General features: G+C 39.7%; 1 protein-coding gene across 1 annotated transcript in view; it reads right to left on the minus strand.

The window, feature by feature from the left end:
- The window catches only part of LOC143805882 (cytochrome P450 2G1-like), a 53,907-nt gene that overhangs the window by 4,769 nt on the left and 29,673 nt on the right, over positions 1-19,465 (minus strand). The window contains exons 3-7 of the mRNA XM_077285622.1: positions 16,864-17,013; positions 9,892-10,052; positions 9,452-9,628; positions 7,823-7,964; positions 6,340-6,527 (exon numbers count right to left, since the gene is read on the minus strand). Of these exons, the coding sequence (XP_077141737.1) occupies positions 6,340-6,527; positions 7,823-7,964; positions 9,452-9,628; positions 9,892-10,052; positions 16,864-17,013 (818 nt within the window). The remainder of the gene's footprint in view (positions 1-6,339; positions 6,528-7,822; positions 7,965-9,451; positions 9,629-9,891; positions 10,053-16,863; positions 17,014-19,465) is intronic.

Below are 19,465 nucleotides of genomic sequence, written 5' to 3' on the forward strand. Positions count from 1 at the left end.
ATACTGACCGCATAGTTCTCTGTCCTATCTTTCCTATTTAGCTAGATTGGCCTCCTTTGCTAAATCCTATTTTCAGCCTGTGTATGTTTTTTCCTCTCCTCTCACAGTCAATATTTGTGGGGGGCTGCCTATCCTTTGGGAATTTTCTCTGAGGCGAGATAGTTTTCCCTTTTCTATCTATAGGGTTAATTAGTCCTCTGGCTGTGTCTAGGATCCGTAGGTACATCCCACGGCTACTTCTAGTTGCGGTGTTAAGTTCAGGGTCCGTGGTCAGTATAGATACCACCTTCTCCAGAGTACGTCCAATGCTGCTCCTGGGCCACCAGATCATAACACAGCACCGCTGCTGCGTTACAAAGTTCAACAGAGTTCATCAGCTGATGAACTCATGCAACCTCTCTCACAGCAGCTCAGCGCTATACATCATGGGAGCGATGACACTCCTACCAGTGTATCACTCGTAGCTGGTTGGAGCAGTCACATCTCCCGATGTGACTGTTCTACACGTGTGATCGCCGTGGGACACTTGGGATTATGTGGATTACGGTGGACATGAAAGTATATGGTGGTTTATTATTTTTGAATTTTTTTTATATGAGACATGGGCATCAGGGATGGGGCATTAAGGTGAGTGTATGTTGTTTTTTTATTTGACTTTTTTTATACGTAAGCTTTTTACCATGGGTCACCGCTGTGGGTCACAGTATCTCTACGGGGTCACACTGACATCTGAAAGTGGTAACTTTTTTTTATATATTTGAGCACAGGTGCCAGCTGTCGAGAGACTACTTCTCCCATCACTGACTCCTGCCATCAGTGTTATCAGTGACAGCAGACACAGTCTGATGGGAGGAGTAGTCTCATCAGCAAGCGCCTGCTAACCTGCAGTAAGCTTTTTACCGCAGGCCACAGTATCTCTGCAGTGTAACGCTCACATCTGACAATGTAACCCCGCAGCAATCTGACGGCAGTAACTATATGCCGGCGGTAACTTTGCCACCAATTAGAACCGCCATGTTAGTATTTCCCACCATGGGAAGCACCAGTGTTTGTGCTTTGTATCCTTTTCTTTTTGCCTCCTATTGACTCCAATGGCATTTGTTGATTAAATCGGCAAATATTGCAAATTCGTTCGATTCGTACAGATGTTCGCCGAACAGTACCAGAAACCCATTGAATTCAATGTGAGGTCAAACCAAATGTATACACAACACCTCAAGGGGTGCCAAAAAGCTTCCCATACAGCTAAAATTAGGGGCAAACACCATGAAAAGTGGCATAAAATGACCAACAGTAGAAATTTGTTAATAGCCAGCAGCAGTCAGCCATGTGCTATGCATGAGGTATTAAGGTCTTGGTCAGCATTTAGAGCTTTGAATTAAAGTTTCAAATATGACCTGGGATGCACATTGTGTACCTCACTGCTGTCTTGAGACACTAAGATTGTCTACAAGCGTTTTTCCAATCTCCAGCAGGTGCGCAACCCTTTCCAATGGGAAAGGATCTGGCTAAATTTACTCTTGTACCATGGATCTAACAAAGTGGCAAACCAATAGCCAGTAGTTATTTATAACCCTAAGAATATGGGCATCATGTTGAAGATAGTGCAGCAAGAAAATACTCATGTATTGGGTGCATCCATGAGGTCCAAGTCCATGGTGTGCTTATAGCGGTGTAACACTCATGGTTGCTTCCTCCGTCCCCACCCACCAACCACGGACAAAAGAGAGAGGATCATTATCCTCTTCATTTCCTCACTTTTGCGCGTCCATCACCTCTTCTTCCAGGTCCTCCTCAAATCTGCTCCTCAGCTCCAGCACCTGCACTAACAGTTTGTCTGGTATCATTAGCTGTAATCCCCCATCCTTTGTACCCGCTTGTGCGATGACAGTCCATGACTTAGGCCGGGATCACACATGTGAGGACTACGGCTGAGTCTTGTATGTTAATACCCGGCTCTGCCGCCGGCACTCCAGAGCGGAGTGTGCAGCCGCATAGCAATACATGGAGCTGCACACTCCGCTCCCAAGTGCCAGCAGCAGAGCCGGGTATTAATATGCGAGACTCGGCCATATTCCTCGCATGTGTGATCCTGGCCTTAGACATATATTTATCCCTTCCGCATCCTCTTCTTCTTCCACCTCTTCGTCTGGGACCACCACCTACTCACGCAGACTATTCAAAGTGTGCTCCTGCATATAGATGACCAGATTAATGATGTTGATTAAACACAGTTTAATCACAAACGATTTGGATTAGCAAATAAGGACTCCTAGACAAACCCCTATGTTAGGCCTAACGATTTTTAAGAGGAAATGTGGCCTTCTGGTTCTTCACTGCAAAACAGCTTATCCCAAGCAATGTGGATTAGCAAAGAGAGCCTCCTGGCTGAACCCCTATGTTAGGCCTAACAATTTTTAAGAGTAAATCTGGCCTTCTGATTCCTCATTGAAACACAGTTTTTGCCCAAATGATTTTGATTAACAATTGGGGCCTCCTGAGACTGCAACACAGTTTTAGGAAACTCTAGTTAGATGCTGGAAGTTCGATTTCGCATAGAACAGGATCCTATCTAGATAACTGACAAGTTCACTTTCAGCAGCAGCAATACCAGGAGCGACCTCTCTGCACTGTGAGACTGAGAAAATGGCACCAGCAAAACAAGATGTCTGCTTTTTAATTGGACAGGGACATGTGACTTTGACAGCCAATCACAGTAGACCTTGTGTCATGACATTGTGGATGGTTTCTGCACCCTAATTGGCTGCAGGAATGTACACATAGAAGAGTGTACAAAAGAGAGTAAAAAAAACACACTCTCCATCTCCTCTGACCTAGACATACCGCCTCCCGTCATAAAACACGTTCCCCCTGCTCATCATACAGCACCAGTATCCTAGACAAAGTCATAACAAAAGCATTAGTGGAAACGCGATGATTTACTGAACTGTGACCGAATTTTGACGATTTTGAGTAAAATTATTCAGGAAACCAAACATGAATCCAAATGTGATACGTTTGTGCCAAATTTGAGATTAGAGAACATTTTCTGAACAAGTTTGCTCATATTTACACAAATTACTTTCACCCTATATGAAAAGACCAGTACTATAAGTGATGCATACTATTTAGTGCGTCTCTATAAAGCTATTGCCGTGGGGCCCAAGAACTTATGTTATGTATTATTTTGAAGCAAATATAAGAAGACTGACTTTCAATCTCCCCCAATGTCAAACACCAATTTAGTCGTCAAAAACACCCTGCTAGGTACTGAATATTTTGCCAGAGGGGTCTGGTTAGTTTGTTTCTGAAAATGTGTATACAATTGAAAATATCGAAACCTGTTTCCTTACTGCATGGGTCTTGAGGCCTGAAACCCTTTTAAAAGGATTTTAGTTAAATTCGATCTATGTGAGATACCCAGTGTACTATTGTAATAAGGCTGATAATCGCTATCCAGGACTGATTTTAATGCCCACTTCTGTTTTTATTACTTGTACTTTAGATATAGTTAGAAATAAATATCACTATTGCTTGCTAGATATAGTCATGGTGCCATGACAGGATGTGAGTGTTCACTGATTTCTCAAACTCGGTCAATATGGATGCTTATACTGTAGAATGTAACAAAGATTAATTTATCTACATTAAAAAAATCATACAATTTGGGTCTATACTGTGTCTGCAATACATGTACATGTACATGCTCCATCTGCAATAGCTGTGACGGACCCCAAACGCTGCAGACAGCATCCGAGGGTCCGTCACAGAATGATGGCATATCGCTAACGCATGCCGATTATGACATGCGTTAGTGATGCGCTACATAATGGCAGACAATGGGTGCGCTAATGCATTTGTTACATAGCATTAGTAACGCTATGTAATGGATGCCGTCAGCGATTGCCAATAATGCAATATGAACCTGGCCTTAATAATGAATTACATTATTAAGGCCAGGTTCATATTGCGTTAATGGCAATGCACTGACGGCATCCATTACATAGCGTCACTAATGCTATGTAACAAATGCATTAGCGCACCCATTGTCTGCCATTATGTAGCGCATCACTAACGCATGTCATAATCGGCATGCGTAGCGATACGCCATCATTCTGTGATGGACCCTCGGATGCAGTCTGCAGCGTTTGGGGTCCGTCACCACTATTGCAGATGGAGCATCTGCGCTAGCGCGATCACATAACTTGATCTTTAAAAGGCACTTGTGTTGCGCAGTCCATTTAATGCATGCGTTGAATGGACTGCACTAACGCAATATGAACCTGGCTTTATTCTGTACTCATAGTCCCCACGGCGGTCCCCCTGTTTTGACCAATATCACAGATAATTCATAAATAATTGATTGATACATAAAAGGTACATACCTTGGGGAAGTGATATCATGCCCCTCAGAAGAAGCAGGGCAAAATGTGTGTCGGGGATGGAGGACGGGACTCATCAAATCTTTCATAGCGTACCATTACATAGTTTAAACCCCCATTGCTTGTGGCAACTATGCATTTGCTACTGTTATTAATGATTGAATAGACTGTTTTTTTTTGTATGGTATTCTGCACTTTACTCAAAGTACAAAGTAGCAATAGACCTTTTCCTATATCTGGCTGATAGTTCTTGGATTTAGAGTCTTTCCAGAGATATGTATATTCAAACCTTGCTTAAAATCAGCTGTTTTGTTTGCAGTTTTGTGACCTGCAGTTACTCTTAATTAGCGTTGAGCATTCCGATACTGCAAATATCGGGTATCGGCCGATATCCGCTGTATTGGAATTCCGATACCGAGTTCTGATACTTTTGCGATATCAGATACCGGAATCGGAAATTCCCATAGTGCAATGATGCACTATAATGGAGTGTGGGCGGTGTGTGGTGGAGACTGCGTGTGTGTATGCGGGCGGGGTCTGTGCGTGACCGTTGGGGGTCTGTGCGGGCCTGCCTGGGGTCTGTGCGAGCTGCCTGGGGTTTGTGCGGGCCTGCCAGGGGTCTGTATGGGCCTGATGGGGGTCTGTGCGGGCTGCCGGGGGTCTGTGCGGGTTTCTGGGGGTCTGTGCGTGTGTGCAAGCATCGTCCGTTGGGACTACAAGTCCCATCGGACGATGCCTGCTACAGTGACAGTGATTGACACATTAGCCAATGATGGGACAGTAGTAGTCCCATCATCCGGCTAATGTGATGAATGTAAAAAAAAATACTACATACATACTACATACATACATACTGCATACATACTACATACATACTATATACTACATACATACTACATACTGCATACATACTACATACATACAACATACTACATACATACTACATACATACATACTACATACATACTACATGCATACTGCATACTACATACATACTACATACATACTACATACATACTACAGACATACTACATACATACTACATACATACATACTACATACATACTACATACATACAACATACATACATACTACATACATACTACATACATACATACTACATACATACTACATACATACAACATACATACTACATACTGCATACATACTACATACATACTACATACATACATACTACATACATACTACATACATACATACTACATACATACTACATACATAAATATTTAGCTTAGTTGATTCCCTGGTACCACAGTAGCAGTGTTGAGCGCAAGAGATCTAGAGGGACTCTTACCCTGAGTCTTGGGGCAGAGTTTTGTGTCGCCTTGCTTGCGCTCTCTGCGGTATGGCGGCCCTGTGATGCAACAAGGTTTGCTCCCTTCATACTGGGTGGAGCTAACCCGTGTGTGTACTCACATAATACCGAAATATAGTCCGTCATTACCAAGCAGCAGGTGTCTTAGCTGCACGGTGGACCCCGGACTGCGAACGCACCTTATCTCATCTCTAATTTTTATTTAGTGCGTTCCGCCAGTCCTAACATTGGTTTTGTGTCACATCTAATTTACACCTAAATAAAACTTTGCACAGGGTGGTTCTTGGTCAAGATACATGTACTTTGCATTTTATTACTGATTCTGTATTCTTAGGCCGATGTCACACTTGCGAGTGCAATGCGAGAAACTCTCTCCAGTCTCTCTTATCAATACCCGGCGCTGCCGCCGGCACTCGGGAACGGAGTGTGTGACTGCATGTATTTCTATGCAGCTGAAAGCTCCTCTCTGAACTGCCGGTGGCAGTGTTGGGTATTGATGCGAGATACTCGCATTGCACTCGCAAGTGTGGCACTGGTTTAAGTCCCCATGGCGGTCCCTCTGGTTTGACCAATATCACAGATATTGCATAAATAATTGATTGATACATAAGAGGTTCATACCTTGGGTATCTGATATCCATGAAATTGGACATCCCTGGTTACCAAATGGGGTAGGTTCAGAGGGATAACATCACTGAACCGATGGATCTCCTGTATAACGGCCTGAGTATAATGCATCTCCATTCTATCTTCGAAATTTGGAGTCCGGTTTTGTCCAATCACTTGATCAATCTCCTTGTGGATTTTAGCTAAAATTATAAATTTATTTTCAAGAATTAAGTTACAGATGTAGCAGTTGTCAAAATAACTCCACAGTTACCATACTGAACCTATTGTTTTACAAAATATGTCATTTGTAAACTTAGCATTAGAACTCAGTAGGGAAGCAGCACAGAGTGCCATGAAAAGCTGAGTAAATACTTACTACATGAGTATCTTATTGACTTTCACTCCTTGTAATTTGAAATTTCTGAGTCCTAAAACAAAATTTTTAATAGGCCCATAACTAACCTTTTTAATACTGGTATCTTCTTAGGTGGCAAATGAGCCTTTGGGCTACTAATGTGCCAAAGACCAGATGTAACTGCTATCTCTACAACAAACCCTTCATTGATAACTTAATTCCTGCTTGAATGAAAGAGGTTTGCAGGCATCTAGCATTGAAGGTCTATTATTTGGAAGGTTGTCAACATAATATTGTGGGGGGGGGGGGGGGCAACACCTCCATTAATCAGCTGCTACTAGCTTTGTAGAAATGCCACCAAAGTGCAAATTGATTGAAACTGCACAGTAGCCGTTGAATAGAAGGTAATCAGATGTTCTTGGCAGCAGGATCTGCACATTGAGTAGAGGTGTGCTATTCCGCTGCTGTTGGTGATAACAGCTGATCTTTGGGTTTACGGGGTGTGGGACTCTATTAATCTAATATTGATGACCTATCAATATTATACTATTGAACTACCTCTAAACAGAATTTACACGTTTAGAAGAAACATGACTGCTTTCTTTCAAAAACACACTTGTCTACAGGTTATGTATGGTATTACAGAACAACCTCATTCATTGCACAGAACTGAGATGTAAGCACAACCGATGGAAAAATGTGGCACTATACTTAAACGAAAGCAGCTATCTTTTTTATAATAATGTGCAACCTTTTTAAGGCTACGTTCACACGTTAAGTATTGGGTCAGTGCTTTACATCAGTATTTGCTTCCAAAATTATGAGAGACGATCAGTGGAAAAGTGTAATAAAAACATGTATACCACTTCTGCATCTTTCATCCACTCCAGACTTTGGCTTACAAAAATATGCGTGAACGTAGCCTTAAGAAAAAAGAAAAAAGCATGATAAAAAAAACATCTATAAAAACCCTTATTTAAATTCTTTCTTCTCTTGGGGTAGTAATTACTTCTGAAGCATAAAAAGGCCATCATCCTGGTATAATGTGAGAAATCAGCCCTAGATTGTAAGTGGGATGCATTGAGTGCTTCACTAGATTCTTTCATGCAGTAATATAATCAGTAGTGACTCCTTACACACCTTGTATTTCTGGATACTTCAGTAAGATAAGTAGTCCATATCGCAGGGTGGTGCTGACCGTCTCTATACCCGCTATAAATAGGTTATGAGTCGACATTAGGAGATTTTTTAAATTAAACTCAGTGTTGGGATTATTCTTTTCCTGGAAAGAAATCAGAGTTTAGTCCCAATGTTCAATAATGACTATTTAGCTATGGTTTTTAGAATGTTACGTTGATGCATCCATTTCTCACTATGGCTGTTCACTTGTAATGGGATATTCTAGTGTTACAGTGGTAACAAACTCCAGTCCTTGTTCAGTAATAAGTTTCAGCAATGGGTGATCCACAGTATAGTCACAGGCACCGAGTAGAACTGCACGTCAACAACCTAGTGCCTCTCTTGTGATAAGCAAACTGCTTCATAGCCTCTAGCTTCCCAAAATGTCCACTCTGGATTTCAGGCGCTGATACTACCCAAGATGTTCACTTTGGCCTCCTGTCATTGATGCACCCTGAACATGTCTACTCTTACCTCTAGCCAGTAAATCCTCACTTGAAGAGCATTAACCCACTGCACATGATCTCCTCAGGCCCCTCCATAACTCTCCCTTCCCTCTAGCCCTCTACTCCTTCTGCAATTAACAAATTGCTCCCTAGTCTCTAGCTACCAATGTTCTCTTATATGTCTCCCTGAAGATGTCCACTCTGGCTGCCAGCCACTGACGCTCCCTGAGCCAGCCATTTATGCTCTGCGTAGATGTCCACTCTGGCCATCAGCCTCCAATGATGTCCACTCTGGCCCCCAGCAACCAATATTCACTCAATAAACAAGTCTATTCTTCCTTCCCACTCACCAATGCCCTTTGACTAATTCCCAGAGTTAGTTATTCTAACTACAGGGTAACACCACCAAATGTGAATACTCCATACTCTACATCCCATCATGCCAAACCACTTTCCCTCTATAAAGTGAGAGAGATAAAGTAAATATTTTCACTGATGTCTATTGTGGAGGTGCACCACATCTTTCCTGTCCAGGAACCTATCTTCCAGAGAAGATATATTTTCAAAAGCTGACCATTGATTATGCGTCACTGATGACTAGTCTGAGGCCAGAATCTGATGACTTATTTTTGCTCCATCTCCCTAGACTGACAGGTTTCTACCCAGGTGAGACCTTTTATTCAATGATATGGAGACGGGGAAGAAGCCACTGGGACCTGCCTCAGATTAGTTATCAGAGAAGAATCGTCCCAAAGTACCAGTTCAAAGTGGAACATTTATAGATGCTATAAAGTAGCCTCTGTTTAATTTATACTGTTTATGGTTCCTGCAGCATTAGTGTCCTGTCAGATTTCTCTTGCAAGGTGTAATAACTATAATAGGTTAATCGTACTATAAGATATTTCTGTATTCAAAAACAGGAGAGTTCTTTATTAAAAAGAGTTAACACGCACCCACAGTGTCTACAGGCTACATCTTAGCCCTGTTGAATTGAATATGGATGAGTTGCAATATCAGATGCAGTCCAAGGACAATAGTCACTTTGTTTTCTCTTCATAGCAAAATCATCATAATTACCTTTTTGAACCTATTCACATCAATATTTAAACTTTAGGGTTTCCCTTTTCATTATATGGATAAATACCTCTTCCATTTTGATGAGGAAGCTGTCAATGTAATGTCTGGGTGTGGAGGGATCCAGGGTCTCTATGCTGGATTTGACTCTCTCATGTATAAAATCTTCAAGCTCCTTTGAGATGGCCAACATTCTTTGGTGAGGTCCAGGAACATACTTCATAATTGTGGGAAGCATGGACTGCAGCTGTAGTGCCAAGGAGAACATGAAGATGGTGATTGGTCAGATAGGGAGCACATTAGAAGTTATTTTGTCAAAAGTTGACAGACCATGTAAGTGCTATATGGACATTGATCATCTCTGGTTGGTCCCATGAGTGAAAACCTGTGCAGGAATTCCCCCCCCAGAGGATCGTATTGTTTGGGTTACTACACCCTAAATATGACAACAGCATGGCCGTCTACCTTGATTATGGGTCTAATTACCAGCAGATTGTAATCATTCTTTACCTGTCCCCAGGTTGAGCTTGTCAGTTTGAAAGTATCTTCTGCAATTTTGAGGAACTTAATAAACCTCTCATCCTTGTACTCAAAACGATCTCCAAATATGACAGAACAGAGAACATTAGAAAAAGCATCCATGATTTTCTTTTCTGGATCCAAGGGTTGACCTGTAATTGAATTTAATTAAACATTATTCTACATGTCTTTCTGTCTAGCTATCTAGTAAAAATATGGTAGCAATAAAAAAAGTAATATGATTTATTATCCCACATCAAAAAGTTAAACATTTCAGCTCCACATAGAACCTTTTTCAGGCAGTGTTCTGGTGTGCCAATTAAGGAAGCATTCCCATCAAAGAATTTATCCTTTTAATATTTTTCGTTCTTCATATTATATAGCACTGTGTACTTAAAATTGCTCAATTTGCCTTTCTACCCAGATTCTTCTCTTCTCCGTTAGGTCTATGACATCACGTGATTAAAATCTGACAAGCTGAATCCTTCTACACTCTATGTAGAAACAAGAAGTCTCTTTTTCTTGCATGAGTCATCACTGCAAAAGTCAATGGCAGGGGGGAGGAAGAAGCGGAGCAGCTGGGTCAGGAGTTGAAGAGGGGATTGATAAATGCAGGACCAAGAGACTTCCTGTTTCTACATAGAGAGAAGAATTAACTGGGTAGAAAGGGAAAATGAGCAATTGTAAGTACATAGTGCTATATAATATGATGACTGCAATATGTTAAGAGGATAAAAACTTAGATGGGAGTACTTCTTGAAGTTTGTGCAGCAGTCACATAACTATATAATTGACAAGTAATAAATGCAGTTAATTAGATAGAGTGATTTAGTCATAAGTTTCATTCATATGGGATGATACATCCTTCAAGTGTGATGTTCATCAGGAACAGAACTGTACATTAATTTAATTTTATTCATATAGAAAACATGAAATTTTGACACGTCACAACAAGAATAATTTTTAGTAATAAGAATCTACTGTATCTACAAACCGCTTCTGTACAAAGGCCAAAAAATGTAAAGGACAGGTAGGATCCAGCTCTACTTGAAAATGACCTTAGACTTATGGGAGGATCGGTGCTCAGCTAACTATGGAGGCAATCACTATCTCCAAATCCACCTCCTCAAAGAATAGAGCAATATGAAAAGGTGGAACTTGCCGTGACTGCAATACATACCAAAGAGAGCAGCAGTACACTGTGGATGCCAAGATACAGTACAGTGCAGTAGAAAAGTTTTAGGCAAGTATTAAAAAAATAGTGCAATGTAAGAATCTTATAAAAAAAATACTGTAAGTGTTAAATGAGTTTTACACTATCGTGAAATTGCACCCCAAACAAGTGAGGCGAGCGAGAGTGGAGAACATTTGTGACCAATTCTGTGACCTTTCATCTATCTGTGTTCTGTTTATCTGTCTTACTAGAAAAAGAAAAAATCAGAGCAGCACCAGCTAAAAAAGCTCAAGGATGACAATGCTCCCAGGCAATTACCAAACCTCAAATATAAATAAAAAATTGGAGGCAGCACTCCAAATAGAATTATGTAAAAATTTGTGGTTTAACCTCTCAACGACCGCCATTTGGTTGGGTTTGGGATTAGGGTTAGGGGTGTTGGGGTTAGGGTTGTGATTAGGGTTATGGATAGGGTTAGGGGTGTGTTGGGGTTAGGGCTGTGATTAGGATTATGGATAGAGTTGGGATTAGAGTTGTGTTGGGGTTAGGGTTAGAGTTAGAATTGGAGGGTTTCCACTGTTTAGGTACATGAGGGGGTCTCCAAACGCGACATGGCACCACCATTGATTACAGCCAATTTTGCGTTCAAAAAGTCAAATGGTGCTCCCTCCCTTCTGAGCTCTGCCATGCGCCCAAACAGTAGTTTACCCCCACATATGGGGTATCGGCGTACTCAGAACAAATTGCCCAACAACTGTTGGGGTCTAATTTCTCCTGTTACCCTTGTGAAAATAAAAATTTGGGGGCAAAATATCATTTTTGTGGAAAAAAAAGATTTTTTATTTTCACGTCTCCGCATTATAAACTTCTGTGAAGCACTTGGGCATTCAAAGTGCTCACCACACATCTAGATAAGTTTCTTGGGGGGTCTAGTTTCCAAAATGGGGTCACGTGGGGGGTTTCTTCTGTTTAATCACATCAGGGGTTTTGCAAACGCAACATGACGCCCGCAGACCATTCTATCAAAGTCTGCATTCCAAAAGGGCACTCCTTCACTTCTGAGCTCTGTCATGTGCCCAAACAGTGGTCCCCTCCCACATATGGGGTATCAGCGTACTCATGACAAATTGCACAACAACTTTCATGGTTCAATTTCTCATGTTACCCTTGTAAAAGTAAAAATTTGGGTGTGAAAAGATCATTATTGTGAAAAAATATGTTTTTTTATTTTCACGGCTCAACGTTATAAACTTGTGTGAAGCACTTGGGGGTTCAAAGTTCTCACCACACATCTAGATCAGTTCCTTAGGGGGTCTAGTTTCCAAAATGATGTCACTTGTGGGGGGTTTCCACTGTTTAGGGACATCAGGGGCTCTCCAAACGCGACAAGGCGTCCGATCTCAATTCCAGCCAATTCTGCATTGAAAAAGTCAAATGGCACTCCTTCACTTCCAAGCTCTGCGGTGCGCCGAAACAGTGGTTTACCCCCACATATGGAGTATCTGCGTACTCAGGACAAATTGCACAACAATTGCACAACAAATTTTGTGGTTCATTTTCTCTTTTTACACTTGTGAAAATAAAAAAATTGGTTCAGAATTAAAATGTTTGTTAAAAAAAGTTAAATGTTCATTTTTTCCTTTCACATTGCGTCAGTTCCTGTGAAGCACCTGAAGGGTTAATAAACTTCTTGATTGTGGTTTTGCGCACCTTGAGGGGTGCAGTTTTTAGTATGGTGTCACTTTTGGGTATTTTCTGCCATATAGACCCCTAAAAGTGACTTCAAATGTGAGATGGTCCCTAAAAAAAATGGTTTTGTAAATTTTGTTGTAAAAATGAGAAATCGCAGGTCAAATTTTAACCCTTATAACGCCCTAACAATTTTTTTTTTCCATAATTGTGCTGATGTAAAGTTTACAAGTGGGAAATCTTATTTATTTACTATTTTATGTGACATATCTGTGTGATTTAAGGGGATAAAAATTCAAGGTTTGAAAATTGCAAAATGTTCAAAATTTTCGCCATATTTCCGTTTTTTTTTTTTCATAAATAAACACAAGTAATATCGAATAAATTTTACTACTAACATGAAGTACAATATGTCATGAAAAAGCAATCATATGCTGGGGCTGGCATATCAATGCCAGTAAGGTATAGGGGGAGTATATATCCCGTGGGGAACATAGTCTCCTAACTAAGTATTTAATTCCATCACCGCCCCTTCTCAAAGGTTCAATATGATTTATAATGTAGAATTTGAGCTTTTTCTCTTTGTGTCCCTGCTCAGAAAATGTTTTGAAACAGGTAAGTCAAATATCTTATTTCTTAAAGTATATCTTTGGTGATTTATCCAGGTTTTAAAATCACATATTGTTTCACCTACGTACCATAGATACTGGATACTGTAACAAATAAATAACTTATGCTGATTCACAAGTTAAATAATGCTTAATAGAAAATATTTCCCCAGTGAATGAGTCACCTTATAACATGTTTGCACAATTAATACAACGTAGGCAATGAAAACATCTCAATCTTTGTGTACCTGTCAAGGATGATTAAGTATGGGATTTTAAATAACCAATATCTGAATGTACTAGTCTATTCTTAATATTTTTAGCTCATTTGTGGAAGAAAAGGGGAGGATTCTTATATTCCACCACCTCAGGCAAACATTTACCCAGCATCGACCAATGTCGTTTAATAATACACGCAGTATCCGAGTTAACATCTTGCAATTAACAAAGAATGTCTGTAGTGTCCTGTATGTAAGACCTTACTGACCTGGCAAATGGACCCAAAATTGTGAAAAGTTACATTGGAACCAAGAGTTATTCTGGCATGATTTGATGTTGAATAGCTTTATACATCAATTAATCAAAGGACTTATGGCAGTTAGTATGGAGTTGACCGACACATCATATACACCAGAGAGTATATATTTTATATTTAAATCTGTAGATATGGTACTTTTGGAATAATTACTTCCTATTTGGTGGTGATTTTTATATTCAACAATGGGGACCACGATGGGCACCAATTTGGTGCCCGCTTATGCTAATTTAATTATGTTGAATTTGGAAGAAGACCTTGTCTATGTGCCACATTACTTCAACAAAATTGGCAGATCTTGGAGATTCATAGATAATGTATTCCTCATGTGGTCTCGCTCTTTATATTGACTGAACTCTTTTCATGAATTTTTGAATGGTTTGGTCAATTATGTCAAGTTTACTTTAGCGCATTCTGAAGCTGAAATCCAATTTCTCAATGTATTGGTTACTTATATTGAAGGAAGTCTGCTTTCTAAACTGTATACAAAACCAATGGGAAAAATTAATATTTTGAAATATTAGTCAATCATCATCCAAGAAAATGGTAGAATAATTACTCCATAATCAAATTTTACGAGTTAAAAGAATAGTAAGAGAACCTGAAAGGTAAAATATATCTGTTAGCGATATGACCAAAATATTTAGACAATGAAATTAATCTAAAAATTTATTGGTTAAATGTGGACAAAAGTTTGGCTAGGACATGATAGTCTTCTCTCCAGTGACTATACAAGGCTGCGTTATCGAAAAGGATCCCATGTCTTACAACTTTCTGTGAAGAGAGCCCAGATATTGTGGGTATTATTAAACAACATTGGTCGATACTCGGTAAATGTTTGCCTGAGGTGTTGGAATATAGGAATTTTCCCATTTTTCTCCTAAAAATGAGCTACAAATATTAAAGGGAACCTGTCATGTCATTTTTGGCACCTAAACAGTCCCCAATGTGTTGTTTGTGATGCAACGTGCATCACTAACAATTGTATCATTAAAAACAGCGCTGTAATCATTTGATCATGTTGCATCACTAACAACGCACTGGGGACAGTTTAGATGCTAAAAATTATACAAAAGGCTCCTTTTAAGGAAAGACCAGTAACCTCAGGTATTGGTTCTTTAAAATCCCATATTCAACCATCCTTGACGGGTAAACCAAGGTTGGGCTGTTTTCCATTCTCACATTGTATTACCTGTGCAAACATGTTATAAGGTTTACACATTTCATCACTGGGGAAATATTTGGTATTAAGCATTATTTAACTTGTGAATCAGAGTATGTTATTTATTTGTTAGTGTCCTTGCAATTTATGGTGCGTAGTTGATACCACATGTCATTTTAAATCCCGGATGAACCATCATAGCTATACTATAAGAAAGAAAAAGTTAGACTTACCTGTTTCAAAACATTTTCTGAGCAGCAACACAATGAGAAAAATCTCAAATTCCATGTTATAGATTATGTGCCACCTATGAGAAAGGGTGGTGATAGAATTAAGTTACCTAAAACAAAAGATTTACAATGGATTAATAGACTTAATACTTTGAAGCCTAATGAATTAAATGTGGAATTTAAATTACTTATGATATTTTGAAGGCATAGATTGTGTCTCATCTCTCTTCTTTTAGGATCTTATTTTTTAGTTGATATGGTGTAGCTAGTTTTACGGTAATTTATAATATTTTTTTTATTTTTTGCAGAAAACTTGGAACGGCGGATTTTGGATCTGGAATATGCCTCATCCCCATGTGCAATTCTGTATTATTTTTACCATTTCTATTCTTATTTTCTTTTTATCTTTGCTATATCCTGGAAGTTGATGTAGCCTATTGCTAGGTTTTTTATTCTCAGGCTGGCTCATATAAATTTTTTTCTTTTGGCTTTGCCTGGTATTGGATATACTGATGGGCCGCTTATTCCATAAAGAATCTGTGTCCCTCTCCGGGATATATACGATATATACTCCCCCTATGTCTCCCTGTCATTGATATGCCAGTCCCAGCACATGGGAGGTTATCTTATGACTCTGTGGTAATGGCCTCATAAATACATTGCATTGTCCAATCCTGCATCGCACTGGACTGGACGCTGGGACGCAATATCAGAATATTGACTTTTTTTGATCATGCATCTATCTATCTATCTATCTATCTATCTATCTATCTATCTATCTATTATCTATATATCATCTATTTATCTATTATCTATCTATCTATTATCTAGCTATTATCTATCTATATATTATCTATCTATATATTATCTATCTATTATCTATCATTGATCTATCTATCTATCTATCTATCTATCTATCATCTTTTATCTATCTATCTAAAATGTTTGTACAAATTATTTCCTATAAATTGTCATGCATTTGCACTTTGAAATTGCTTGAGAAAGGTCTACACTTGGGACCGAAACGTTGCACATGGGCCAATAAACCACACGTGAAGCTGTTGGTGTGCTGCCTTCATTTTTTTGGATTTATTGCAAAGGTTTGGTACATGCCTGGAAGGCGTTTGCACCCTATCATTATTTTGTGCTGTTTTTTTTTTTTCATCTATCTATCATCTATCTATCTATCTATCTATCTATCTATCTATCTATCTATCTATCTACAGTATCTATCTATCTATCATCTATCTATTATCTGTCTATTTATCTGTTATCTATTTATTATCTATTATCTCTCTATCGGTCTATTATCTATCTATCTATCTATCTATCTATCTATCTATCTATCTATCTATATATCTGTCTAAAAGAAACCTATAGGATCACCATTTTCTCCCTATAATTAAAAATTCCCTGGTAGTGTTGTCTGAAGTGCTTTAATAGGAAAGCACACTAATCAATCATCATTATTGTTAATTTGCAAAAACAGAAGGAATGGCTTAATTTTTTCCCAAAAAATGTCCCAATATGTGTGTTCTAAATATTGGTAATCTTGCTCATCTTACCATTAGAATTCCTAAATTCCTCCACAATGCATTGTGCTTCTGTTTGAATTTTGGATTCAATACTTTTCTTCCCAAATCCAAAGTTTTTCAGTGTCTTCACAGCAAACGTCCGGATGACTTTCCACCTTTCGCCATTGCTCAAACTGATGCCTACAAGGCAACACTGTAGTATATTAGTTCTGTTACAAGATTGATGTAAATAGAAACAATAAATTATATTTGTTTCTTTTTCTTAGACTGTGTCTAACAATTTCTAAATTACAACAAGAGGAATATAGATGCGGACAACACTTTGTTTTAAAGGGAACCTGACAACTGATACATGGTACCCAATCCATATGCAGCATATATCAGACAATCACAATGCATCAATACTTGACAACAAGTGACACAGAAAATATTTTTTTAACAGATCTTCTTGATTTCAATTACATGGAAACAATTTATTTTGCTAATGGAAGCAGAATAAATAAGAAATCAGATATAGAGTCCTCATATGCCCCAGTAAAAAAGTGTAGAATTTAGCCCTATCATAAAAGATATGTTGTATATTCTCAGTCTAGAAGGAGGGCTGTAATCCAGTAAGCATATGGCAGCTAAAGAACTCTTTCAGAAGCTAGTACACAAGAAGTTCTGACCGCCAGGTCAGGGCAATGTCAGCAGCGTGATCAGGTCATGTGATCATGCTGCTGATGTCACTCGCCGGTGCTACAAACGAGCAAACAAGATTGGAAATAAATGCTCCAGTGGAGCTGAAGACACAGATTGGGAATCAAGGAAGGGACAGGGGCTGACATGATATGGGGAGCGGGAGAAATTTTAAGACACAGTGTGAAGTAGGGGACATTTATGAGAAAATCATATGGGGGAATGAGTGCAGACACAGTATGGTTAGATGGGTGTAGACACAGTATGAGGAGCAGGTTAAATGTATGAGAAAACAGTATGAGGGGGATGAGTGCAGACACAGTAAGGTGAGTTTTGGGATCGGTACTGACACAGAATGTGGTGGATATGTGAGGAGGAATGTATGCGGACACAGCAAGGGGAGAGAGAGAAGTGCAGATACAGTAAAGGGATGGGTGCAGACACAGTATGGGGAAGGGATGGGTGCAGACACTATGGTGAGTGGGGGGATGGGTGCAGACAGTATGAGTAGTGAGGGGGGAATGTATGCGGACACAGTATGGGAAGCAAGGATGATGGGATGGGTGCAGACATGGTATGTGGAGTCTGGGGAAGTATGAGGAGGCAGTATGGAGAGCGAGGGGAACATATAAGAAGCCAGTATGATTAGTAAAGGCATGTGAGAGGAGACAGTATGAAGACGGAGGGGAAATGTGTGAGGATACTACTGAGGGAAATAGTGTGAGGTGACAGTATGGGGGAGAAAAGTGTGAGTGGGCACAGAATAGAGACTGAGTAGTGTAAGGGGTAGCATGGGGGAACAGTGTAAGGGCAGAGCCAGTAGGGGACAGTAAGCCAAGGAGAGGGAGTTTGAAGAGTGGGCATAGTATAGAGACTAGGCCCTATTGGGGGGACCAAGTGTGAGAAGACAGTTTGAAGAGGGGGCCAGTATGCAAAGGAGAAGGCAGTGTGGAGAGCATGTACTATAAGAGGGACAGTGTGTGGGTCATATTTTGTGCAGGGAATAAAGTGAGTAATATGGCAATATAGTGGTCAACTATTTATTCAGGAGCTCAGCATAGGGCAGATATTTTTATTCAGGAGCATTATAATGATAAAGTTATTTTTAAGGGTATCATGTGGGGATGTTCTGCGGAAGACCAGAGAAGATGGAAATCTACAGGTGTTGAAATGAGTGGGATGGGGGGATGCCAAACTGAATTCTTGTCCTGGGTGCCAGAAAACCTAGATACACTTCTGGTCAAATACATCTAGAAAGAATTAAGCAAAAAAGGAAACTGACAAGGTTCTTAGTGTCTGAAAGATGGAATGATGACAGCTAGAAATGGGAACAGAGATGAAAACTGATGAAACCACGTTACTGAGTGGCAATTCGCCTGGGGTTGGGGTCGCCTTATCCTTATCTGTTTACTGGTGTGGGTCAGCAACAGTCTTAATACCTTTCCTTGTTCTCTCCACACTTGTGGCAGCAGCATATATTATTCCTATATGAGATCTCCATTGCAGGTTGTTAAGTAATATGTTTTATACTGTGAGTACTTGATTTATTTCACATGCACATTATTGTGCTTACGCATGCTGCATTTGGCATGTATTTGACATATTTTATATTATATGTCAGTGTTCCCCAACTCCGGTCCTCAAGAGCCACCAACGGGTCATGTTTTCAGGATTTCCTTAGTATTGCACAGGTGTTGAAATTATTGCCCGTGCAGGTGATGCAATTATCAAATGTGCAATACTGAGGAAATCCTGAAAACATGACCTGTTGGTGGCTCTTGAGGACCGGAATTGGGGAACACTGTTATATGTCCTTAATATTGCACATACACTTTATGTATATTGCTTGTATATTCTATTATTTGCCTGCAGGATTTTTGCTCACATACATGCTATCTTTGGGATATTTTAGCCTGTACTGGTGCTAGTATCTATCTATCTATCTATACACAGT

This window comes from Ranitomeya variabilis, chromosome 2 (genome assembly GCF_051348905.1).
Source record: "Ranitomeya variabilis isolate aRanVar5 chromosome 2, aRanVar5.hap1, whole genome shotgun sequence".
Taxonomy (NCBI): domain Eukaryota; kingdom Metazoa; phylum Chordata; class Amphibia; order Anura; family Dendrobatidae; genus Ranitomeya; species Ranitomeya variabilis.